This window comes from Oncorhynchus mykiss, chromosome 32, assembly GCF_013265735.2.
Source record: "Oncorhynchus mykiss isolate Arlee chromosome 32, USDA_OmykA_1.1, whole genome shotgun sequence".
In the NCBI taxonomy this organism is placed as follows: Eukaryota; Metazoa; Chordata; class Actinopteri; order Salmoniformes; family Salmonidae; genus Oncorhynchus; species Oncorhynchus mykiss.
Window position 1 is genome coordinate 21,795,034 of NC_050572.1, and position 26,723 is coordinate 21,821,756.

Below are 26,723 nucleotides of genomic sequence, written 5' to 3' on the forward strand. Positions count from 1 at the left end.
GTATAAACATGTTAAACGATGTTTATTATCAATCCTCGGGTTGTTTTTTGTCTAAATAATCAATAATATTTCAACCGGACAATAGCGTCATCAATATAAAAGAAAAACGAAAGGTTGTTGCGCGCACCAAACAGCTCTGGGACTTTCCACTGTCCACTCTTTGAAAGTGGTCATTCTCCCTCATTTTTCAGAATAAAAGCATGAAACAATCTCTAAAGACTGTTCACAGCTAGTGGAAGCCATAGGGAATGCAACCGGGGTCCTTTATATAGTGGATAGGCTTTCAATGGAAAAACACCCATTTAAAAATAATAGCACTTCCTGGATGGATTTTCCTCAGGTTTTAGCCTGCCATATCAATTCTGTAATACTCAGACATTATTTTAACAGTTTTGGAAACGTTAGTGTTTTTTCTGGGCCTGAGTAACAGGCAGTTTACTTTGGGCACACTTCTCATCCGGAGGTGACAATACCCCCTTCCCCAAACAGGTTTTAAGAACAAATTATTATTCACAATGACAGCCTAGGAACAGTGGGTTACCTGCCTTGTTCGGGGGCAGAATGACAGATTTTTACCTTGTCAGCTCTGGGATTTGATCTGGCAACCTTTTGGTTACTGGCCCAATGCTCTAACCACTAGGCTACCTGCCACCCCCCAAAGAATTTAGGCTGTTCTGGAGGCAAAGGGGGTCTGACCCTGTACTAGATGGGTGTACCTAATAAACTGGTCATTGAGTGTACATAAAACATGTCGTTATATACATGCAATTGTCAGGACCAACTCTTAAAATGAATGATCAAGGAAAACAAAATCACAAAAATGTTGTTCAATATGGGGAAAATAATCCCTGAATGCATTAGTTGAACCCTCAAGTTGAGCATAAAGCTTTAAAAAATAACAAACAAATGAAATGGTTGGTGGAAACATAATTGGCTATTCTAGCACTAAGGTTAAGAGTATATGAACATTGTTTCCAGATAAAAGTTACTGTATCTGACCTGGCAGATTCAATGAAACATTCATGTTCTATGACAGAGTGGAATTTATTTGAATTGCACTGAATGAAATGCTATTTTCTGTCACTCAAACTGAAATTCTAATTCTACATCCTGTGGGGTGTGGACAATTCAATTTGAATTTCAACTCATGAGTTGAATGGGAATCAATTCTGAATTTATCACAACCATGACATATTACACTGGGTGTTATGTTCCAGTTTTGCTGCTTGAATACATGGTGAAAGCAGCTGTCTAAATTGTAATAATTAACTAATTAAAATCAAGGAATTCATCTATGAAAGTGTAACCAAAGGGTGGGATAACCTACTTGTACTACTACAGACTCTGCCTAGGCCGGTGCAGTGCCTTGTGTCAAATGGAAAACAGCTGCATTGAACTGATTTATAGTCTCTGCTTTCTTGTATGAAAGCATCTTATGAACTTCAGATTTTTCTGTTTTCCTTAAGCCTGCACTCGACAGCAGTCCAGTCACTGGCAACCATAACATAGCTTCATGAGTTCAATACCCTAAAACAAATGTTGACCCTCCCTCCGTTTAAATTCCAGTCAGGGATGTTTCCCAAATGGCACTCTATTCCCTATATAGTGCACTAGTTTTAGAGGGCTCTGTTCAAAAGCAGTGCACTATATAGGGAATAGGGTGCCATTTGGGATACAACCCGTTTTAGATGATTGTGCTCTGTTCATCGTCACCGGCAACATAAATGCAGTGTTTATTTTTACGTTATATTTGATTAAAAATTGCGTGATTAACATCTCTCCATTTTCTCCCTCTCGTGAAACACGTAGCTGTCTGGCTGTCATCCCAACCATGTCAAACATCACATCATAAAAGGCTCTTCTGAAAGCTTGCCTTTAATAACAGGGGTACTGGAATAACACACAGTAATAACAGTAGCTAGGAATCTTAATGAGGGGAATAGGAACAACACTAATCATTCCCCACGGTCTTAATAACTCCTAGCATTCTGATTAAGTGTGTTATCTTCATCCCAAATCACACCCTATTTCCTTTATAGTGCACTACTTTTGGGGTCCCTGACATTTGGACCCTGGTCATGGGCCTTGTTCAAAAGTAGTGCACTATAAAGGAAATAGGGTGTGATTTGGTATGCAGCCAGTGCCTCCCTTTCTCCCTCCTTCACTGCTTCATACTGTAACTGTGTTGTTCACTAAGGTTCAGAGGCTGTGTTGTTCACTAAGGTTCAGAGGCGGTGTTGTTCACCACAGTTCAGAGGTGGTGTGCACTCAGTACTGGGCAGAGTGGCTTATACTTAATAGGTGTGTCATCAATCATTTGGTGTGTGTATTCTGATCTATGGTGAATGCTGTCCCTGGTCTCATACCCCATATTACCCCTCAGATTGTTCTGTTGTAGTAGTAATCAGTGAAGATTAGATTGCCAGTGTGGTCTAACGCAATACATGTACAAACAATAAAGCATAATAGTAAAAGTCTACCCTCAAATCCCCTGACCAATGAAAATGAGTATTTATTATTATTTTAAATTAGTTTGCAATAATATAATTTGTGGTATGCTTTAGGGAGCTTTGTGGGGATAGTTATAGTGAATGCCTGGTAGGCAATGTGGTTCTATGAACTGAAGCTGAGGGAAGTGTGTGTGTGTCGGAGGGACTCTGTTACTCTGTGGTTACTGATTCTGTCACGGGAGGCATACCAACCAGGCCTCAGTGCCAAGAACATGCTATCAGTCTGTGTCCCCTGTCAGAGGGCTATCTCAGTTCACACACTCATTCATACACACACACGCCACAACATGCTCCCAAATAAGTAAATACACACGTGCACAAACTGAACTGTGGCTGTTTACGATTGCTAGGGGTGGTGGTGGTGGTGGGGGTGTCACAATTTCATCAGACGATGATTGTCAAGCAAATGACTGTTGGTCTCACGGTAATTGACAGTTAATTAACAAACACATAATCTCCTGGCTACCACACACAGCCTACAAGCCACTGATGCAGACCTTTGGAACGTCTACATTTTCAAAAGTCTAATAAATCCATGTAATATGTCCTATACCTTCACAATAAATCCATTAGTCTATTTCAAATGGCTGTGGGCTACACTAGTTCATTTAGCAGACCAGATTTTCTTAGAATTCCGTGGCATTATTTTATAGGAGGAAGAATACAAATGAACAAAGCTGTATAAAATAGAAAGGATATTTTCTCCAAACGATTTGAGGGAGTGAGCACATGCGGCTCTTCTGTGTTGTGCGGTTAACAAATAAATAGTTATTCCTATATGCTTAATTTAGAGTTATTAATGTAACTTTCGTTCTACAATCGTTGGGCTATATGTTTTGTAAGGCTGCATGATGTGACTAATGATGATTTGAAAAAAGTCGCTTGAAAGGCTTGAGCTCTGCTTTGTTTTTTTGCGCAGACTTCAATTTGACCAGAACTTGATAATGCTTCCAATTTCCCTGCAGCATCCCCTTCGTGTGGCCGTAATGCATCCTAAAAAATCCATGCCTTTTACAGGCTACAAGTGAAGACAGACACATCCGGGACGCAACTGCTCGCGTCCTAATTCAATTCCGAGGTGCATATTGAAGATATTGTAAGAACTACATTTACTTTTCGTCAGCCAACAAGATGAGTAGGTCTAACGAACAGCAAAAGCACTAGCCTATGTCAATCTAATATCCCCCATTGTACAAAGTCGACCTATTCTGTGCGAGAAATACATTTTCCTAACGTGGTCTGGGACAGTTGTGGGATGCGATCGTTTCCAAATTAATACAACCAGTATAATTTAAAAACACTTTACCCACTGTGGCTGACGCAACAGACCAGAATGTTTAGCTTAAAATGTTGATAGTCTAATAGTTTATTTCTTCACATTATAAGCACAGCAATGCTCATATAAGCGTGAATGTTTCATTAGCGGAAACACCATTATCAAAAGTGCAATTGTGTATGTAATGCTTTTGTTATAAAGGTGCATGTAATGCTTTTGTTAATAAGGTGCATTTTTATGGGGAAAATTATCTTCCCTAAACTTGAAACTCACGCACTGCTTTTTTTTTTGCCAGTTAGGCTCTACACCCCTTGTAAATCAGATTATTGTGCTTCATTTTAAGAAGTTATTTGGCCACTTTAGTTGTGATACAAACCTTATTAAAACATATAGGCCTATGGGCTAGGCTACATGAGGTGTGCAACTAAGATTTGAAAAAGTTTATGCTTGGCATCATACACGAGTGATAATATATAATTCACAAGTAAAGGCTAATATCACCCAACAGACTATTCTTGATTTAATCTTGTCTTTACATATAATAAATACTGTGTGAAATTTGTTTTGATTTAGAATGGACTATTATCACACACCTGTATTGAAACAGGGGCAGCAGGAAGAAAAACATGTAATCTATGCACTTAAATAGCGAATGGGGGGCGCTTTTCCCCGTTGTTTATTTTCATGCCAGCCAGATAGGCTATACTCCTGTTGTAAATATAAGCACGGTGTTTAATGTTAGGAAAGTTGAGAAATAAATATACAGTCGTAGGCCTAGCCTATAGAAAGCTGATTCTCCTATTTTTAGTGGAGACAGTGATTAGAGGGACAATAGAGTGCTGAGTACCAGGCAGTTAGTAAGTTTGGTAGGCTACTAATAAAAATATATATATATTTCCCCTTTATTTAACCAGGGAGGCCAGTTGAGAACAAGTTCTCATTTACAACTGCGACCCGGCCAAGATGGAGCAAAGCAGTGCGACACAAACAACAGAGTTACACATAACACAATAGAAAAGTATATATACAGTGTGTGCAAATGTAGTAAGATTAGGGAGGTAAGGCAATAAATAGGCCATAGTAGCGAAATAATTACAATTTAGCAATTAAGAATTTAGCAACCAAATGGCACCGTGTCACAATCGTTATAATGAGTGGACAAAGATGCAGCGTGGTATGGTTCCATTCTCTTTATTAGGAAGTGAAACTCAAAGAAAACAATAAATCGCAAAATGAAACGTGAAGCAACAATCGTGTTCACAGGCAACTATACGTAGTCAAGATCCCACAAAGCATAATGGGGATCATATTTAGGCAGCCATTTCCCCTATCAGAGACAACGATAAACAGCTGCCTCTGATTGGGAACCATACCAGGCCAACATAGAAATATAATTACCTAGATGACCCACCCTAGTCACACCCCGACCTAACCAACAGAGAATAAAAAGCTCTATGGTCAGGGCATGACACTTCAGAAAGTATTCATACCCCTTATTCCACATGTTGTGTTACAGCCTGAATTCAAAATGGGTTAAATATGTTTTTGTTATCACCCATCTACACTCAATACCAGATAATGACAAAGTGAAAACATGCATGTTTTTGTTTATTTTTGAAAATGTATTGACAATGAAATACAGAAATATATAATTTACATAAGTATTCACACCCCTGAGTCAATACATGTGAGAAACACCTTTGGCAGCGATTACAGCTGTCAGTCTTTTTGTGTAAGCAACTCCAGTGTAGATGTGGCCTTGCGTTTTAGGTAATAGTCCTGCTGAAAGGTGAATTAATCTACCAGTGTCTGGTGGAAAGCAAACTGAACCACGTTTTCCTCTAGGATTGGCGTCATGGTGGAATCCCTGAGCGGTTTCCTTCCTCTCCGGAAACTGAGTTAGGAAGGACGCCTGTATCTTTCTAGTGACTGGTTGAATTGATACACCATCCAAAGTGTAATGAATAACTTAACCATGCTCAAAGGGATATTATTTGTCTGCTTTTTTTCCCACCCATCTACCAATAAGTGCCCTTCTTTGCGAGGCATTTGAAAATCTCCCTGGTCTTTCTTGTTAAATCTGTGTTTGAAATTCACTGCTTGACTGAAGGACCTTACAGATAATTGTATGTGTGGGGTACAGATATGAGGTAGTCATTCAGAAATCATGTTAAACGCTATTATTGCACACAGTGGGTCCATGCAACTTGTGACTTGTTATGCAAACGTTTACTCCTGAACTTTAGGCTTGCATACATTAGGGGTTGAATATTTATTGACTCAAGATATTTTAGATTTTCATTTTTTATAAATTTGTACACTTTTTGATAAACATAATTCGGCTTTGTCATTATGAAGCATTGTGTGTAGGCCAGTCAATTTAATCAATTTTAAATAAACAAAATGCGGAAAAGGTCAAGGGTGTGAATACATTTGGGACAAAGACACACTATAAAAAGGTCTAATCGAGATGGAAATAATACACAGCCATGTGAGTTGTGTTGTGGTGTCGCCTCGGTTGTGCTTGATCTTATCCATACATTGATCCTCATGGAATCCCTTCAGTTTCTTAAAGGTAATTAGAATTACATTATCACTCTGCGTTCATTTGTTTAGCTCATTTTCCGCTAACATGTATCATGCATATGCTGTGGAATTGAGGTATTTTAAGAGCTCTTAACATTGTGTCCCAATTCATACCTTGTTCCCTATAGTGCACTAATTTGGAAAAGGGTGCCATTTGGGACATGACCTATGTGTGTACTAGCCCTAAGAGCTGTTCACATAATGATGGATTTTGTAGTATTCTTGTTTTCTCCCTCCCCTAAGAAGGTCTGGTTCTTATTATAATAAAAAACCTCTCCATATCACAACACCAGTGTAGGAAGCATCCCCAGGATCATTAGTTATTTTCTACATTGCCTATAGTGTGGATAATAATCAGCCTCTTACTTCTGGTTTGTTTCTCTGTGCTGAAAACCAACAGGTATCCTTCCTTTCTTGTGTTGCAGATAAAATCGAAGAAGCACAGAATGAACTGAAAGATACCAAAGCCGGCGCACAGAAAGGTATAATTTCTAATCGATGAGCAACAATCAAAGGGAATTAATGGAATGCTTTCACTTTCAACATATGCTAGTTAACTAAGTGTATGCTGTGAGGGGAATTTATTTTCCTGTCCATACTTACAGTAACGCAGTGATTTGTAAAGAACATACTGTGCCATTTTACGTACTGCTGCAACTGCTGGTGTTCTGTGGCAAATGTTGGGAGTGTCTTTTTGAGCTCATCATAGGAAAAAGTATTGGTCCTTTGTGCGCTGTGTCAGTGGAGTTCAGTCATTACATTATGGAGATTACATTTTTAACGCAGGAAAAACTGCCTGCATATTTTCCGTCTGCGTTTCCTCAGGCAGTCATTGGTTGCTTCAGAAATGGCACCCTATTCTCTATGTAGTACACTACTTTTGACTAGAACCCTATTGGCCCTGGTCAAATGTATTGCACCACATAGGGAATAGGATGCAATTTCTGACAGTCAGTGTATTGAAAAAGCTTTGCCTGGTTGCTACACAATACATTTTGTCCTCTGATGTTAATGATAACTTGAGGTAGCCTGTGTCAACCCTATGATAATACTGATGTAAACAGCACATCATTCAATGTACCCTAAAGTCAGTCAACTCAAAATGTTCTTGTTTTTTGTACGATACATGCAAGGAACATTTTAATTGGTCAATCACAGAAGCTCACAAGGTGGAATACGGCGAAGGCTTTCTTTTTGAAAGGGGTTATGCTAACTGTAAAAAAAAAAAAACAGCTGTACAGAGGGGTATCCTACGACGCAAGCTAGATCTACTCAGTGTTTTCTAAAGCTAACCAGCTTCAGTTAGCTTGACATTCCAGCTCAGTGCATTCAGAAAGTATTCAGACCCCTTGACTTTCACATTTTGTTACGTTACAGCCTTATTCTAAAATGGATGAAATTGTCCCCCCCAAGCTACACACAATACCCCATAACAACAAAGCAAAACCAGGTTTTTTAGAAATGTCTGACGAATAAACAGAAATACCTTATTTACATAAGCATTCAGACCCTTTGCTATGAGACTTGAAATTGAGCTCAGGTGCTTCCTGTTTCCATTGATCATCCTTGAGATGTTTCTGCAACTTGGAGTCCACCTGTGGTAAATTTTAATTATTGGACATGATTTGGAAAGGCACACACACCTGTCTATATAAGGTCCCACAGTTGACAGTGCATTTCAGAACCAAAACCAAGCCATGAGGTCAAAAGAATTGTCCGTAGAGCTCCGAGACAGGATTGTGTCAGCACAGATGTGGGGATTGAAGGTCCCAAGAACACAGTGGCCTCCATCACTCCACCTTAAATGGAAGAAGTTTGGAGCCACCAAGATGCTTCCTACAACTGGCCGCTGGCCAAACTGTGCAATCGGAGGAGAAGGGCCTTGGTCAGGGAGGTGACCAAGAACCCGATGGTCACTCTGACAGAGCTCCAGAGTTCCTCTTTGAAAATTGTAAAACCTTCCATAAGGACAACCATCTCTGCAGCACTCCACCAATCAGGCCAGACGGAAGCCACTCCTCAGTAAAAGGCACATGACAGCCCGCTTGGCACCTAAAAGACTCTCAGACCATTAGAAACAAGATTCTCTGGTCTGAAGAAACCAAGGTTGAACTCTTTGGCCTGAATGTCAAACGTCACATCTGGAGGAAACCTGGCACCATCCCTACAGTGAAGCATGGTGGCCGCATCGTGCTGTGGCAATGTTTTTCAGTGGCAGGGACTGGGAGACTAGTCAGGGTCGAGGGAAAGATGAACGGAACAAAGTAAAGAGAGGTCCTTGATGAAAACCTGCTCCAGAGTACTGAGAACCTCACGCTGTGGCAAAGGTTCACCTTCCAACAAGACAACAACCCTAAACTCACAGCCAGGAAATGCAGGAGTGTCTTCGGGGCAAGTCTCTAAATGTCGTTGAGTGGCCTAGCCAGAGCCCAGACTTGAACCCGATCAAACATCTCTGGAGAGACCGGAAAAATAGCTGTGCAGCAACGCTGCCCATCCAACCCGATAATGCTTGAGAGGATCTGCAGAGAAGAATGGGAGAAACTTCGCAAATACAGCTGTGCAAAGCTTGTAGTGTCATACCCAAGAAGACTCGAGTGTAATCGCTGCCAAAGGTGCTTCAACAAAGTACTCACTAAAGGGTCTGAATACTTGTGTAATATTTAAGTTTAGTTTTAATACATTTTTCCAAAATGTCTATACCTGTTTTTGCCATGTCATAGGGTGTGTAGATTTGAGGAAAATAAACTATTTAATCTATTTTAGAACGTAATGTAACAAAATGTGGAAAAAGTTAAGGGGTCTGAATACTTTCCGAATGCACTGCATGTCTATGGTTGGTTCAAATAAATGTTTGTCACATACACATGGTTAGCAGATGTTAATGCGAGTGTAGCGAAATGCTTGTGCTTCTAGTTCCAACAATGCAGTAATAACCAATGAGAAATCTAACCTAACAATTCCGCAACAACTACCTTACACTTGTGTGTATAAAGGGATGAAGAATATGTACATAAAAATATATGAATGAGTGATGGTACAGAACGGCATAGGCAAGATGCAGTAGATGGTACAGAGTACAGTATATACATATGAGATGAGTAATGTAGGGTATGTAAACATAAGTGCCATTGTTTAAAGTGGATAGTGATATACATTTGTACATACATTTTTCCATTATTAAAGTGGCTGGAGTTGAGTCAGTATGTTGGCAGCAGATACTCAATGTTAGTGGTGGCTGTTTAACAGTCCGATGGCCTTGAGATAGAAGCTGTTTTTCAGTCTCTCGGTCCCTGCTTTGATGCACCTGTACTGACCTAGCCTTCTGGATGATAGCAGGGTGAACAGGCAGTGGCTCGGGTGGTTGTTATCCTTGATGATCTTTATGGCCTTCCTGTGACATCGGGTGGTGTAGGTGTCCTGGAGGGCAGGTAGTTTGCCCCCGGTGATGCGTTGTGCAGACCTCACTACCCTCTGGAGAGCCTTACTGTTGTGGGCGGAGCAGTTGCCGTACAATGCAGTGATACAGCCCGACAGGATGCTCTCGATTGTGCATCTGTAAAAGTTTGTAAGTGCTTTTTTTCTTCAGCCTCCTGAGGTTGAAGAGGCGCTGCTGTGCCTTCACCACGCTGTCTGTGTGGGTGGACCAATTCAGTTTGTCCGTCATGTGTACACTGAGGAATTTAAAACTTACTCCCTCTCCACTACTGTCCCCTCGATGTGGATAGTGGGGTGCTCCCTCTGCTGTTTCCTGAAGTCCACGATCATCTCCTTTGTTTTGTTGACGTTGAGTGTGAGGTTATTTTCCTGACACCACACTCCAAGGGCCCTCACCTCCTCCCTGTAGGCCGTCTTTTCGTTGTTGGTAATCAAGCCTACCACTGTAGTGTCGTCCGCAAACTTGATGATTGAGTTGGAGGCGTGCATGGCCATTCAGTCGTGGATGAACAGGGAGTACAGGAGAGGGCTCAGAACACACCCTTGTGGGGCCCCAGTGTTGAGGATCAGCGGGGTGGAGATGTTGTTACCTACCCTCACCACCTGGGGGCGGTCCGTCAGGAAGTCCAGTACCCAGTTGCACAAGGCGGGGTCGAGACCCAGGGTCTCGAGCTTGATGATGAGTTTGGAGGGTACTATGGTGTTAAATTCTGAGCTGTAGTCAGCATTCTCACATAGGTATTCATCTTGTCCAGATGGGTTAGGGCAGTGTGCAGTGTGGTTGCGTCGTCTGTGGACCTTTTGGGGCGGTAAGCAAATTGGAGTGGGTCTAGGGTGTCAGGTAGGGTGGAGGTGATATGGTCCTTGACTAGTCTCTCAAAGCACTTCATGATGACAGAAGTGAGTGCTACGAGGCGGTAGTCATTTAGCTCAGTTACCTTAGCTTTCTTGGGAACGGGAACAATAGGGGCCCTCTTGAAGCATGTGGTAACAGCAGACTGGGATAAGGTTTGATTGAATATGTCCGTAAACACACCAGCCAGCTGGTCTGCGCATGCTCTGAGGACGCGGCTGGGGATGCCTTCTGGGCCTGCAGCCCTGCAAGTGTTAACACGTTTAAATGTTTTACTCACGTCGGCTGCAGTGAAGGAGAGTCCACAGGTTTTGGTAACGGGCCGTGTCATTGGCACTGTATTGTCCTCAAAGTGAGCAAAGAAGTTTAGTTTAGTCTGTCTGGGAGCAAGACATCCTGGTCCGCGACGCGGCTGGTTTTCTTTTTGTAATCCGTGATTGACTGTAGACCACATACCTCTTGTGTCTGAGCCGTTGAATTGTGACTCTACTTTGTCTCTATACTAGAGGTCGTCCGATTAATCGGAATGGCAGATTAATTAGGTTGGGAACCACTGATATAGAGAATAGGGTACTATTTGGGACCTAGATATAAATATTTACTCATGCCTTGAACGCTGTTAAGGCCATGTTCCTTAGCTAGGAAGATTAGTGTTAGTATGCCAAAGAGATTACTACATCAGGAAGGTTCCGGTATTTCCTCTATCCCATTAGATCCCCCCCTGCTCTCTGAGCAGGCCCTACATAGTATCCATCCTAAATGGCACCCTTTTCCCTTTATAGTGCAGTACTTTCAACCAGGGCCCAAAAGTAGTGCGCTAAATAGGGAATAGGGTTCCCTTTGAGACACAGCCTCAGTCTCCTTTTGAATGAGGTTGGGCAGGGTTATGTGTTGAAGCGAGAGGATTCGGAACTAACAATGTATTGATCGTCTAAATCCCCTCTCCAAATACACCATCGGTGATGTCACCAGGCCTGTAAATCACAGGTTAATCCCCATGGAAAGGCACTATCAATAGGTGCTACTAGGACACCATTTCAATGGCTTCTCATTTTCCTTGTCTTTCAGTCATTTTTCTCCCTTGCGTTCTAACTCATGGCCATTCCCTGCAATGTACTATGTAATCCAGAATAGTAATCTAAGATAGATAAAACATGGCTGGTGAAAAACTGCATTTCATTGCAAGTGCAAATAATTGATTTATACCTATTAATTTATAAGACCACCAAGCATAACTTAGTGTCTTTTTTAGAAAGTATTCACACCCCTTGACTTATTCCACATGTTGTGTTACAGCCTGCATTTAGCATGTATTACCTTGAGATTTTGTGTCACTGTCCTACACACAATACCCCACAATGTCAAAGTAGAACGTTTTTTTCTCAATGTTTACAACGTAATAAAAATGAAACGCTGAAATGTCTTTTGTTATGGCAAGGCTAAATAAATTCAGGAGTAAACATTTGCATAACAAGTCACATAATAAGTTGCATGGACTGTGTGCAAAAATAGTGTTTAACATGATTTTTGAATGACTACGTCATCTCTGTACCCCACACATACAATTATCGGTAAGGTCCCTCAGTCGAGCAGATTTAACACAGATTTAATCACGACCAGGGAGATTTTCCAATGCCTCGCAAAGAAGGGCACATAGGAAAGGAGGATCTAGAAAGGAAAATGGGGATACCTAGTCAGTTGTACAACTGAATGCATTCAACTGAAATGTGTCTTCCGCATTTAACCCAACGCTCTGAATCAGAAGGGTGCGGGAGGGCTGCCTTAATCGACATTCACGGCTTCGGCGCCTGGGGAACAGTGAGTTAACTACCTTGCTCAGGGGCAGAAGGACAGATTTGACTTTTTATTTTACCTTTTTTTAACTAGGCAAGTCAGTTAAGAACAAATTCTTAATTACAATGACGGCCTACTCCGGCCAAACCCGGACGACGCTGGGCCAATTGTGCGCCGCCCTATGGGACTCCCAATCACGGCCGGATGTGATACAGCCTGGATACGAACCAGGTACTATAGTGATGTGTCTTGCACTGAGATGCAGTGTCTTAGACCGCTGCACCACTCAAGAGCCCAGTGAAGTTAGCATTGTGAAGTTATTAATTACACTTTGGATGGTGTATCAATACACCCAGTCACTACAGAGATACAGGTGTCCTTCCGAACTTAGTTGCCGGAGAGGAAGGAAACCACTCACGGATTTTACCATGAGGCCAATGGTGACCTTAAGTGTTTAATGGCTATGATAGGAGACAACTGAGGATGGATCAATATTTTAATTATTCCACAATACTAACCTAATTGACAGAGTGAAAAGAAGGAAGCCTGTATATAATAAACATTTTCCAAAACATGCATCCTGTTTGCAACAAGGCACTAAAGTAGTACTGCAAAACAATTGGCAAAGCAATTAACTTTTTGTCCCGAGTACAGTGTTATGTTTGGGTCAAATTCAATACAGCACATTACTGAGTACCACTCCCCATAGTTTCAAGCATAGTGGCTGGTGGCTGTATCATGTTATGGGTATGCTTTTATCATTAAGGAATGGGGAGGTTTTCAGGATAAAAAAATAAATGGAATGGAGTTAGGCAAAATCCTAGAGGAAAACCTTGTTCGGTCTACTTTCCATCCGACACTGGGTGAAGTATCCACCTTTCAGCAGGACAATAACCTAAAACACAAGGCCAAATCTACACTGGAGTTGCTTACCAAGAACACAGTGAATGTTCCTGAGTAGCCGAGTTACAGTTCTGACTTAAATGTACTTGAAAATCTATTGCAAGACCTGAAAATTGCAATGATCAACAACCAATTTGGCAGAGCTTGAAGAATTTTGAAAAGAATAATGGGCAAATGTTGCTCAATCCAGGTGTGGAAAGGTCTTAGAAACATACCCAGAATGACTCACTGCTGTAATCGCTGCCAAAGGTGATGATACAAAGTATTGACTCAGGGGTGTGAAAACTTATTTAAATCAGATATTTCTGTATTTCATTTTCAATACATTTCTGAATATTTTTTTTCTCACTTTTCCTTCTGGGGTGTTGTGTGTAGATGGGTGAGAAGAAAATATATTTAATCAATTTTGAATTCAGGCAGAAACACAGCCAAATGTGGAATACTTTCTGAAGGACTAATATCTATCCATGTCAGGGACAAATAGGAATCCTGACATAATTTTATGGGTAATGGGAGGGGAAAAATGTAAATGCCAGGAAATCATGACAGGCCTATAGGCCCTGGTCAAAAGTAACATAATATATAGGAAATAGGGTGCAATTTGGGATGCACACAGGGTACAGCTAACCTTATGTAATGGGTCACTAAAACCACACTCTTTACCCTTTTGATGCGTATGATCACATATTTGTGATCATTGTTGAGGGGTCCCTGCAGCGTACCATTGCAAATACAGTTGAAGTTAGATGTTTACATACACTTAGGTTGGAGTCATTAAAACTTGTTTTTCAACCACTCCACAAATTTCTTGTTAACAAACTATAGTTTTGGCAAGTCGGTTAGGACATCTACTTTGTGCAGGACACAATACATTTTCTAACAATTGTTTACAGACAGATTTATAATTCACTGTATCACAATTCCAGTGGGTCAGAAGTTTACATACATTAAGTTGACTGTGCCGTTCGTTATACAGCTTGGAAAATTCCAGACAATTAAGTCATGGCTTCTGATAGGCTAATTGACATAATTTGAGTCAATTGGAGGTGTACCTGTGGATGTATTTCAAGGCCTACCTTCAAACTCAGTGCCTCTTTGATTGACATCATGGGAAAATCAAAAGAAATCAGATAAGACCTCAGAAAATAAATGGTAGACCCCCACAAATCTGGTTCATCCTTGGGAGCAATTTCCAAACACTTGAAGGTACCACGTTCATCTGTACAAACAATAGCACGCAAGTATAAACACCATGGGACCACACATCCGTCATACCGCTCAGGAAGGAAACGTGTTCTGTCTCCTAGAGATGAACATACTTTGGTGCGAAAAGTGCAAATCAATCCCAGAACAACAGCAAAGGACCTTGTAAAGATGCTAGAGGAAACTGGTACAAAAAGTATTTATATCCATAGTAAAACGAGTCCTATATCGACATAACCTGAAAGGCCTCTCAGCAAGGAAGAAACCACTGCTCCAAAACCGCCGTAAAAAAAGAGAGACTATGGTTTGCAACGGCACATTGGAAGAAAGATTGTACTTTTGGAGAAATGTCCTCTGGTCTGATGAAACAAAAATATAACTGTTTGGCCAGAATGACCATTGTTATGTTTGGAGGACAAAGGGGGAGGCTTGCAAGCCAAAGAACACCATCCCAACCGTGAAGCTTGGGGGAGGCAGCATCATGTTGTGAGGGTGCTTGATACAGGAGGGACTGGTGCACTTCACAAAATAGATGGCATCGTGAGGATGGAAAATTACGTGGATATATTGAAGCAACATCTCAAGACATCAGTCAGGAAGTTAAAGCTTGGTCACAAATGGGTCCTCCAAATGGACATTGACCCCAAGCATTCTTCCAAGTTGTGGCAAAATGGCTTACGGCCAACAAAGTCAAGGTATTGGAGTGGCCATCACAAAGCCCTGACCTCAATCCCATAGAACATTTGTTGGCAGAACTGAAAAAGTGTGTGTGAGCAAACTACCTCACTTTGTTGATTACATGACCCTGTTCTCACTCTCCTCCGTTCTGACCAGGCTAAAACTTATCCAAGCCGTAATACTTACTGCATTTGATGACGCAAAATATCTTCATCGTTTGGCGACTGGGCAAGCGTCTTTAGGCTAAATGCCCAGTGGTGATAATACGTTGACAGGATGATCAAATGTAGGAACCGCTGTAGCCTAGTTTTTCCTGGGTAGAATGAATTAAATACATTTTTTTAAATGAACAAAAAAGTATTTATGATGCCAGCATTTCCCTTAGCCATGGCCTGCATATGTCATATATGCTCATACCCCCGCTATCTTTGGTTTTTTCAACACTATTGTATCAAACACACCGGATTTAACACCTCAAGTTTCCCGCCTGTCACGTGTTTGCCCTCTCTGGCCTCTAGCTCACCAGGCTGCTCGTTATGGTGCACACCTGTCACTATCGTTACGCACACCTGCACGTCATCAGACTTACTTGGACTCCACTTCCCTGATTACCTTTCCTATATATGTCACTCCCTTTGGTTCCTTCCCCATTCGTCATTGTTTCTGTTTCAGTTTTATGTCTGTGCGTTGTTCGTGTTTCTGGTTTTGCATTATGTTGCATTTATTTATAACACTCACTCCCTGAACTTGCTTCCCGACCCTCAGTGCACATCGTTACACCATCTCACATGCGCAGACCCTCAGACAGGCTAATACCACAGCCTCTTTCATATATTAATTTAATATAGATCATAATAATTATTTAATTATAAACATTACTATAGATATTTGCTGCTACTGCTATAAGCAGAAAGGATAAGAGATTGAGTGGTTAAAAATAGTTTTATAAAGCCTAATATGAAGCAGAAAATGTGATCTTGATGCAATGAGGGGTGCAGAGAATAGTGGCAAAATGCAACAATCAAATTCTAGAACAGCAGCATAGAATTCTGGTACCGTATGTACAAATAACTCTCACTGTAAGGCTTTATTAATAGTTAGAACTTAAGCGTCAATAGGTTATTTCACGATGTTTAAATGTCACTATTTTTCAACTTCATATTCATCACCTCCAGCACCACCCCAACATCAACATATGTGAAAATGGAACGTTTCTACAGTATGTTTTATAGTAAAAAAAGATAGACAATAAGTGATTCCAATGACACAATCAACCAATTAGTAAGTATTAGGCCATGCCTACTCATAGTTGCTTAAAATCACACAATGCACATGATGATGTCATTGGAAGCACTTGTTGTTTTTCCCACAAAACATAGATGTGCCATTTTTCCATATGTTGATGTTAGGGTGGTGCTGGAGATGATGAATATGAAGTTGAAAAATAGTGACATTTTAATTAACATCTCTTTCAAGGCCAGGTTTAGGAGTTATGGGGACAGCCCGCTATTGGTCTATCTGGTTTAAACAGTAAAAGCTGTATTTGGTTGGGTAACTGACTGCACACCCACAGGATAAAAGCTGCAATTGCACTTAATTGTGTGGTAACGTAGTAATGAAATACACCTGTTGTTTCCCATTACTGTATTTGGTGTTATGTAATTATCTGGCACAATAATAATTAGCACCGGTAGCGCTGGTTCTCTCCAGGATTAAGTGCAATCAGGGATTGACTTCGTTACTCAACATGTTTCCATATACTCTAATACACATGCACTACCTATTTAATGTATGCATATGCAATGTATATACAATAACATTGCATTAGGGTACACATTTATAGGGAAGAGGTTTGCTTTATAGGTTTGCTTTTTATTAATCTATCCTCAACATCATTATGAAAGGGAAAATGTTAAGGGATGGTTTGAAAAGAAGTGGGAATGAGGAAGAGAGCGAGGGAGAGAGTGGGTTTTATTCATACTGTAATGATGCGTGGGCCTCAGTGGCTTCAGACGCACAGCTAGTGCTGCGGAGGAGAACTTCCAGAGCCCAAAATAAGAAGCCTCATCCATGAGAACGGGCGGTCAGAGACAAAAGGCAGTGAGCGGTAAAGATTGGCTGGTGTTGGTGTTGAGGATGGAGGTTTTACAGAACAAACGACAGACATAGACAAGTGATTTGCTGCTGCCGTTAAAAATCATGATGCACAGGTAGAGTACAGCCTTTTATCTTTGGTAGAAAGACCGATGGTTAATGCAACTGGTGATGCGTTTTATTTTGTAAAATACCCTAATTGATTATCATGCTCTGAATATTTTGTGCAAGATAAAAAATAAACTAGGAATATGCCTGCGTACAGAATTGTTTGGATGAAATTGACAGAAATTGACAGAGGAATTTGTTCATTGAGGATTATTGCATAACAAACTTCACTTCCAATTAATCCACAAAACAGAGGCTTGGTAGCACAGTTTGCAGGGTGGTTTCTTCTAACACAGGCCAAACCATATTTTTTATCTGGTTGGTGAATTCTTGGCGAATCATATCTATTCTTCTCAGTGAAGATCCTCATAGCATATCAGATCATTTTTATTTTGCATAAACTGCAGCTCAGGCTGTAGAGCATGGCGCTTGCAACTCCAAAGGGTCATGCGTTTGATTCCCGCTGGGACCACCCATACGTAAAATGAATGCACACATGACTCTAAGTCGCTTTGGATAAAAATGTCTGCTAGCATGTTGTTATTTTTATATTATAGAATATTATTTCAATATACATGCCAATTTCTCTTTTGTTTGCTTTACAGGGATCAATGAGGGTGGTCGAAGAAGTGCAGATAACATAAAGGCACTGAAGAGGAAAAAGGTTGTGAAAGAAAACCAGCTGAAGAAAATACCCAAATCTCCCGTAAAGAAGTCCTTGCAGTCCAAGACCTCCGTGGCAACACTCCAAGCTGCCTCGTCCAAGGAAGCCGCACCCTCTTGCTCCTACCCCAACAGCCCTTCTCAAAACCCTGCCAGCTCACCAAGCCAGAACCGAGATACAGAGTATGTCCAGCCTAATGCTGAATCCTCTGAGGGAGTGACATCCTCCATTGACAATGATAGGCTAAAGCAGAGGGATACGTCCTTCTCAAAGCCACAGTCTCTCGATCCCATCAGTGGTAAAGAGGAATCTGTCTCTGGTGTTGGGGAGTCTCAGCAGCTCAAGGACAGTAAGAGTGACGAAACAAGCTGTGAAGGTGACTCTCCTTACCATGCTAGCGCTCCCCTTGAAGTCTTGCTCAGGGCTATGGAATCAGACTTCAGCTCCTTGTCAGAAAAGAAAAAATCCTTTCCAGTCACAGCCATTGAAAAACCTGGCCGAACTCTTTCTGCTCAGTCTAATAGTGAAGTAAATGCTATGACAGCTATACATTTTGGACTCCAAACTCAGCCTGCGCATATGCAGAATGACTTTGTAAATAAACAAGAGACTTACACAATGCACTCCTCTACCCAGGCTGTTCCCTTGCAGACTTTGCAGCATGCTACACAGCATTTCAGCAACTGTGGGGAAAAGCCTGGCTTGCAGATGAGCTTCAGTACTGGCTCCTCCGATACCCTAACTCATTCACCTGTTCCCTCAGGCTCCAATTCCTTGCCTCGGAGCCAGCCGCCGGTGGTGCACACATGCCAGTCCCTATCGGCTAGTGTCCCTAGCACCATTCAAGTCCCTGTTACACCTGGTTACAACCCAGTCCAGATGGCCACGGTTGTGAACTTTGGGCTTGAACAGATGTGTAGCATCTCAGCAAAGGACCAGAAGCCTAAGAAGCAGGGGAAGTATGTGTGTGAATACTGCAGTCGGGCATGTGCAAAGCCCAGTGTGTTACTCAAGCACATCAGGTCTCACACAGGAGAGCGGCCCTACCCATGTGTTACTTGTGGCTTCTCATTCAAAACTAAGAGCAATTTGTACAAGCATAAGAAATCCCATGCTCACGCAATAAAACTGGGGCTTGTGGCGCGTTCCGACTCTGGAAGTGGGTCCCTCTCCGTGGAGTCTGACAAAGCACTTGGAACACATTCAGATGTGGAGGAAAGTGGGGACAGCGATGAGGAAAGTAGCACAGCAGACCTAGACCCTGACTCATCACAAAGCAGTGTTGCAGCGTTCTCTGAGAGCAGTTTGCTGAGTGCAGGCACAACACAAGGCAATCATGGGGATGCAGGGGACCCATCAGCTGTTTTCCCTCTGAGTCAGAGGGGCTATGAGTCCAAAGGGACAGCTAGCCTACCAAAAGTGGTCGTCTATCCTGTCAATGTCTCCCCTCAGCGGGCGGACAGTCCAAGAGTCACAGACTCCAGCCCTGAGCAGGCTACTGCCCAGCGGCAAAAGGACTTCCAAACGGCACATCTGAGATCCAGCATCACCGTACTGTCGTCCGTGAAAGAGGTGGATTGCACAAGCCCCTTACAGGATGCAGGAAGTGAGGATGAGGATCAGCAGTGCAGGACTCCACCAGGAGGCGGACATGGTCAGCTTCAGAGGCAGCAAGCCACAGACTTTTCTCAGCAGCAGCAGGGCAAGTGTCTGCTTAGTCCCCGCAGTTTAGGCAGCACAGACTCTGGTTACTTCTCACGTTCTGAAAGTGCAGACCAGGCCATGAGTCCCCCGAGTCCCTTTGTCAAAATAACCCCACCAACAGACATGGATGTCACCAAAAATGCACTTCCTAATCTCCCTGCAGTGGTTGCCACTGCCATGCATGTGGCTTCTGTGGAGAAGCCACGTGTTGTGCAAGGACAAATGCGTCCTCCATTAGAAACAAAAGCACTCTCTCTCGAGGAACGAATCTCAAAGTTAATATCGGACAATGAGGCAGTGGTTGACGACAAACAACTGGACAGTGTCAAACCAAGAAGGACTTCTCTTTCTAGGAGAGGTAGCATAGACTCCCCCAAGTCGTATATATTTAAAGACTCTTTTCAATTTGACCTTAAACCAATGGCGAGAAGGTCAAGTTCCAGCTCAGACATACCCAAGTCCCCCTTCACCCCCACAGAAAAATCTAAGCCAGTATTTCTTCTATCTGTACCCAATCAGTATACACCAATGGACTGTTTACCAATAACAAGAAGTAATTCTATGCCCACAACTCCAGGGCACTCGGGTCTCCCACCAAACATTGTCCAGCAACCCCACCCACTACGGATCTGTCAGTCTTTTGATGACAAAATGAGCTCCTTAAACGATGATGTGTTTTCATCTGCCCCCTCTACCCCAAATCCAGCAATACATTCTCGTACTCTTGTACGACAAGTAGCAGTGGAGGATTTCTCCACAAGTGAGGGCCTTACCTCAGTCCGTTCCATGGACGAAGGTTACCATGGGTCTAGCATCTCCACTGAGTTAATGCAAAGAAGCAGGTCTTTTGAGCATGCACAAGACCGAAACCGAAAGCCTCTGCAGAGCAAAGGCACAATGTATGAATGTGAGACCTGTCGCAATAGGTACCGAAAACTAGAAAACTTTGAAAATCACAAGAAATTCTATTGTTCAGAGCTCCATGGTCCAAAAAACAAGCCAGTATCTGTCAGAGAGACTGAGCAGGATGTTTTTCAACATGTCATGCAGCAGCCGTTAGTCCCCAGAACAGTTATTTCAGGTATAATGGACCAACAGCAATCATTTAGAAAAAGAAGGAAAATGAAGAGTGTTGGTGACGATGATGACCAATCACCAACTGACACCAATCCCCCATGCTCTGTCAGTTTTGATTCTTGCCAACTATCAACAGCCAGTTCAGGTCGGCCATTTTCTCAGCACTCTATCATGGTTGATCTACAGCCTAAAAGCAACCCACCACAAATAACTCAAAATCAGCTAGTAGCAAGAGGTACAGATGCATCAGAATCAAGACTGTCACCGATCAGAGAAACCCAGGTTAACACCTCTGGTAAAGAGAGAGGCGACCTACAGAGGCAAGGCAGCGGTACATCAGTTATCAGACACACCAACTCTTTAAGCAAGCCCAATTCCTTTGAGACCTCTGAATCTATTGACAGGACCTCTCCTGTTGATTTCATGTACAACGATGGCCATAGCACAGGAAAAACTAAGACCGATGCTACTGCCAATCTTTCATTAGAGAGCTACCATGAAAAGATGTCCATTCCTAAATGTGCCGACCAGGGGAAACAAGGGATGGAAAACCGTGTCGACAGCACTTTAGCAGCAGTGGCTGAGAGCTGTGCTGCTGTCCAGCAGTCTCGTCTGGTTCGCCAAAATAACATTCCTGAAATCCTGGTCACAGAGGAACCCGATCGGGAGCATGACGGTCAGAGCACTGAGCAAGGGGAAAAGGTTGCAGATACATTCAACTGGCCCCAGAGGAGCGAGAGCCTGTCCAAACTACCGACAGAAAAGCTTCCACCCAAGAAAAAGAGAATTCGTCTGGCTCAGATGGAACACTCCTCTGGAGAATCAAGCTTCGAGTCCTCACTGTCTCGTAGCCTCAGCAGAGACAGTAGCCTCTCAAGATGCTCCAGTATCTCAGCCTCCTTCGACCGGGATGAGCCATCCAGGTCAGAAAGCCCCTCCAGAGGAGAATTTGTGAACAAAATATCTGAGCATCAAGGGCTACCAATAGCCTTCAACACCCTGGGGGTCCCTGGCATGATAAGACGTGCTGCCTCAGAACAGATCAGTTGTACTCAACCCTCAGTGGAGATCTTGTGCGACTATCGCAGCAAGTCCTTTGACTTTGGCAGTGTCTCCCCCAGCAGGTCTCTGCCACCCAACAGGTCAATGTCACCAATGGAACTGCCAACGAGTGCTCAAGCCTTCCCGTCTGTACAGGTACCTCTCATTGAAAGGCGAAGGGGGCCCTTGGTACGCCAGATGTCTTTAAAGATTGGGCCAGAGAGTCAGCAACATGTCGGGAGGCATGCCATACCTCTCCAGAGGCTCCCCACTGTATTCTCTACATCTCAGCAGAGGCCTCAACAGACTACCAACAAGCCTCCCCTTGCCCAACCCTTTATTGTGCATTCTGGAGAAACTCTCCCTCAGAAGAATGAAAGAATGGTGCAAAGCATTAACTTGGGCAGCCAAGGTCAACTGCCTCAAATTCATGGCCTTCCACACCCTTGGCACCTAACGTCGAGGGTTCAGACATGCCAAAATATACAGCAATCTGTGGTTCATGTCGTGGTCGGCCAAGAAGATGCCCAGAACAACTCTGCTGACTCTCAAGACAAAAGCTTTGTGCCCAAATACCAACTGCAGTGTCCTGCTCTGAGACCAAGCCAAACATACTCTCTCTCTACCACACAGGGTACTCAGACAACTTTGCCAGTCTTAACAATACCTATTGCCAATCAGATGCAAAGTATTTTGAAGTCTTCAGATGTTCTCCACAATGTCTGTGTGGCACAACCGTGTTTTCAGATTGTAAGCAATAAGACACAATCAATAGTCTTGCCTGTAAGCCTACAAAATGACCCACCTTCTCAAAACCTACCAGGTGCTCTCCAATTGCCACAGATACTGATAACTCATGAGCAGATGCACCCTTCCCTCTCTGTGACCAGTAACCTGTATGTTGTAGATACTGACAGAAAGACTGTACCAGAAATGAACAAGGACAGGCTTCCAGCATCTACTAGCCTTCAAGTAAAACACGGTTTAGTTTCCAATACCCAGAACCATATTGGTGAAATTCAAAAAGCTCCCTCCCTGGGGTCCTTACACTGCACCCAGAAAATGGCAGCTGTGACCCTTTGCCCACAACAAGAGCCCATTGCCTCAAGCAAGAGAATGCTCTCCCCTGCCAACAGCTTGGATATCGCCATGGAAAAACATCAGAAGCGAGCAAAGGATGAACATGGTGCTGCATGCCTCACTGATGGCAGGTCAGTCAACTACCTGAACTCCAAGATGGCGGAGGTAACTAGGCAACGGAAGCTGATGCTAGTCCGGCAGGTGTGCACCACTGAACCAGTGGACAGTCCCATTGAAACTGAGGCCCCTCCACTGCAACACGAGAAGCCAGTAGGTGAAAAGGACGCCCAGACTCCTAAGAACTGCAAGACTATGACACCTGAAAGCACCGGAAAGGATGAACCATCTTCTGTAGTTCCCCAAGAACAACCACGCTCTGCATTAAACACCGCTCCAGGGAGTCATGTCTCCTCCTCTGTGCCAGCTAACGCCTCCCTGAAGCCTCAAGACAAGAGCGAGGAAGAGAGATGGTCTCCAGCCAAGTCTCCCATTAGGCCCTCGACTTTCCATGGACAGGTGAAATTGGCCTCATCTGTATCTGTCGTCAACACACGAGACAGCCATCGCCTGTCTTTCCCCAGCCTGAAAACTGCCACCACCTTTACTTGGTGTTACCTGATGAAGAGGAGGCCTCTGCATGTTCCCCAGACGGACCAGAAGGTCTCGGCCTACTCCACCTGGGCGGTGAGCCCCAACAACCCCAACCCACTGGGCCTGCCCACCAAAGTGGTGATGTCTCTCTTTGACTCCAAGCAGAACTCGAAAAAAATACACTACACAGAGGCCATAACGACCAGTATGAAGTCCGACATCTTGGCCTATTCAAGCAAGCTAAAAGACGTCATGCCGAAGGTAAGAACCAAATGTTAATTGCATTTTTCACATTTATTTGTAGAATTATGTGTGTTTAATTTTCCATAATTTAATCCCTTAATCCATTTAAATATATCCATAATTTCATGATAGAAATTTGTGAAGGGCATGTCACATTATCTTTTCTGTCTTGTACTTAGTTCATCTCTCAAATCAACTTACTCCCTAGGTCCTAATGCCTCAGAAAACTGAGAATAACAGCAAAGTGCAACCTGAGAGTCAGGTGAGCAGCGAGTCAGACAAGGATTCTTCCTCATCCAAAATAGAGCCACGGAGGGTCAAAATATTTGATGGAGGGTAGGTGTCTTAACCGTAATATAAATATTTTCATTGTCCCTTCAATTTGATTAGTTATTGGATTCAGTTATTGGATTAAGGATTCAGTCATGTTGGGTGTATGCACTTATTGTTTTTCACCTTCTTGTGAACCCCGCAGATTCAAATCTAACGAGGACTATGTCTATGTGCGTGGGCGTGGTCGTGGTAAATACATCTGTGAGGAGTGTGGGATCCGCTGCAAGAAGCCCAGCATGCTGCGTAAACACATCCGCACCCACTCTGATGTACGGCCCTATCACTGCACCCACTGCAACTTCTCCTTCAAGACTAAAGGTCAGAGCTTGCCGCAGCAGTAGCGTGGTTTGGTTTCTAATAAATTAATCAATAGCTGTTATATCTGTAAACTGCTTATAAACCCTTTATAAATACAAGTTATATTATAACGTAATGTATATTTTACATAATAAACTGGGAGGTTTCTGATTGTCTGAAAGCCATGGTATATCAGACCGTATGACAAAACATCTTTTTTTTTCCTGCTCTAATGACATTGGTAACCAGTTAATAAACTGAGCAAAAACAGAAACGTGCTTACTGTCAATTGCGTTTATTTTCAGCAAACTTAAAATGTGTAAATATTTGTATGAATATAACAACATTCAATAACTGAGACATAAACTGAACAAGTTCCACAGACATATGACTAACAGAAATGGAATAATGTGTCATTGAACAAAGGGGGGGTCAAAATCAAAAGTAACTGTCCGTATCTGGTGTGGCCACCAGCTGCATTAAGTACTGCAGTGCATATCCTCTTAATTGGACTGCAAGTTCTTGCCAGTTCTTGCGGTGAGATGTTACCCCACTCTTCCACCAAGGCACCTGCAAGTTCCTGGACATTTCTGGGGTAATGGCCCTAGCCCTCAACCTCCGATCCAACAGGTCCCAGACATGCTCAATGGTTTGAGACCCGGGCTCTTCGCTGGCAGAACACTGATATTTCTGTCTTGCAGGAAATCACGCACAGAACAAGCAGTATGGCTGGTGGTATTGTCATGCTGGAGGGTCATGTCAGGATGAGCCTGCAAGAAGGGTACCACATGGGGGAGGAGGGATGCCTTCCCTGTAACGCAGCATTGTAACACAGCATTGAGATTGCCTGCAATGACAACAAGCTCAGTCCGATGATGCTGTGACACACTGCCCCAGACAATGACGGACCCTCGACCTCTAAATCGATCCCGCTCCAGAGTACAGGCCTCGGTGTAACGCTCATTCCTTCAACGATAAACATAAATCCGACCATCACCCCTGGTGAGACAAAACCGCAACTCGTCAGTGAAGAGCACTTTAAGCCAGTCCTGTCTGGTCCAGCGACGGTGGGTTTGTGCCCATATGCGACGTTGTTGCCGGTGATGTCTGGTAAGGACCTGCCTTACAACATGCCTACAAGCCCTCAGTCCAGCCTCTCTCAGCCTATTGCGGACAGTCTGAGCACTGATGGAGCGATTGTGTGTTCCTGATATAACTCGGGCAGTTATTGTTGCCATTCTGTACCTGTCCTGCAGGTGTGATGTTAGGATGTACTGATCCTGTGTAGGTGTTGTTACACGTGGTCTGCCACTGCGAGGACGATCAGCTCTCCGTCCTGTCTCCCTGTAGCACTGTCTTAGGCGTCTCACAGTACTGACATTGCAATTTATAGCCCTGCCACATCTGCAGTTCTCATGCCTCCTTGCAGCATGTCTAAGGCACATTCACGCAGATGAGCAGGGACACTGGGCATCTTTGTTTTGGTGTTTTTCAGAGTCTGTAGAAAGGCCTCTTTAGTGTCCTAAGTTTTCATAACTGTGACCTTAATTGCTTACCGTCTGTAAGCTGTTAGTGTCTTAACGACCGTTGCACATGTGCATGTTCATTAATTGTTTATGGTTCATTGAACAAACATCAGAAACAATGTTTAAACCCTTTACAATGAAGATCTGTGAAGTTATTTGGATTTTTTATGAATTAATAGCAGTAAGGCAGTAAGGCTCCTCAGGGGTTTGTGATACATGGCCAATGCACCACGGCTAAGGACTGTGTCCAGGCACGCCGAGTTGGCTCGTGCTTAAAAACAGCCCTTAGCCGTGGTGTATTGGCCATATACCACAACCCCACAGGCCTTATTGCTTAATTATACCAGTAGCATGGTTTGGTTTATAATAAATTAATCAACGTGTTATTGCTGTTATTAATTATCTATAAGCATTTAATAAATTATAATCCTAACAATTCATAATAATAATAACTGTAAACTCATCTTTTTTTTTACAATGTGTATTATTTATAAACCATTTATAATGTGTAACATTATGTCAAGTGTTTCCATTATTTGTAACTCAAGATGTTACATTTTTATTTGATCATCAAAAAAAATTCAGAACTCACTTACGCCTGCTATACATAAAAGGGTTTTATCTTAATATGTAAGGTACACCTTATATACCGTTGGTTTACAATAAATTAACCAATGGGTTACAGGTGTTTATTACAGATTTATAAATCAGTAATATCTTAAAA

General features: G+C 42.8%; 1 protein-coding gene across 7 annotated transcripts in view; it reads left to right on the forward strand.

The window, feature by feature from the left end:
• hivep1 (HIVEP zinc finger 1) overlaps positions 1-26,723 on the forward strand; it is an 86,002-nt gene that overhangs the window by 51,987 nt on the left and 7,292 nt on the right. For 4 of the 7 annotated variants that reach the window (XM_021560097.2, XM_021560095.2, XM_021560096.2 and 1 more), the window contains 4 exons: positions 6,798-6,854; positions 18,049-23,861; positions 24,052-24,179; positions 24,319-24,494. In XM_021560097.2, coding sequence (XP_021415772.2) covers positions 6,798-6,854; positions 18,049-23,861; positions 24,052-24,179; positions 24,319-24,494 — 6,174 coding nt within the window. The remainder of the gene's footprint in view (positions 1-6,797; positions 6,855-18,048; positions 23,862-24,051; positions 24,180-24,318; positions 24,495-26,723) is intronic. The other 3 variants (XM_021560098.2, XM_021560099.2, XM_021560101.2) reach the window with 1 other exon arrangement.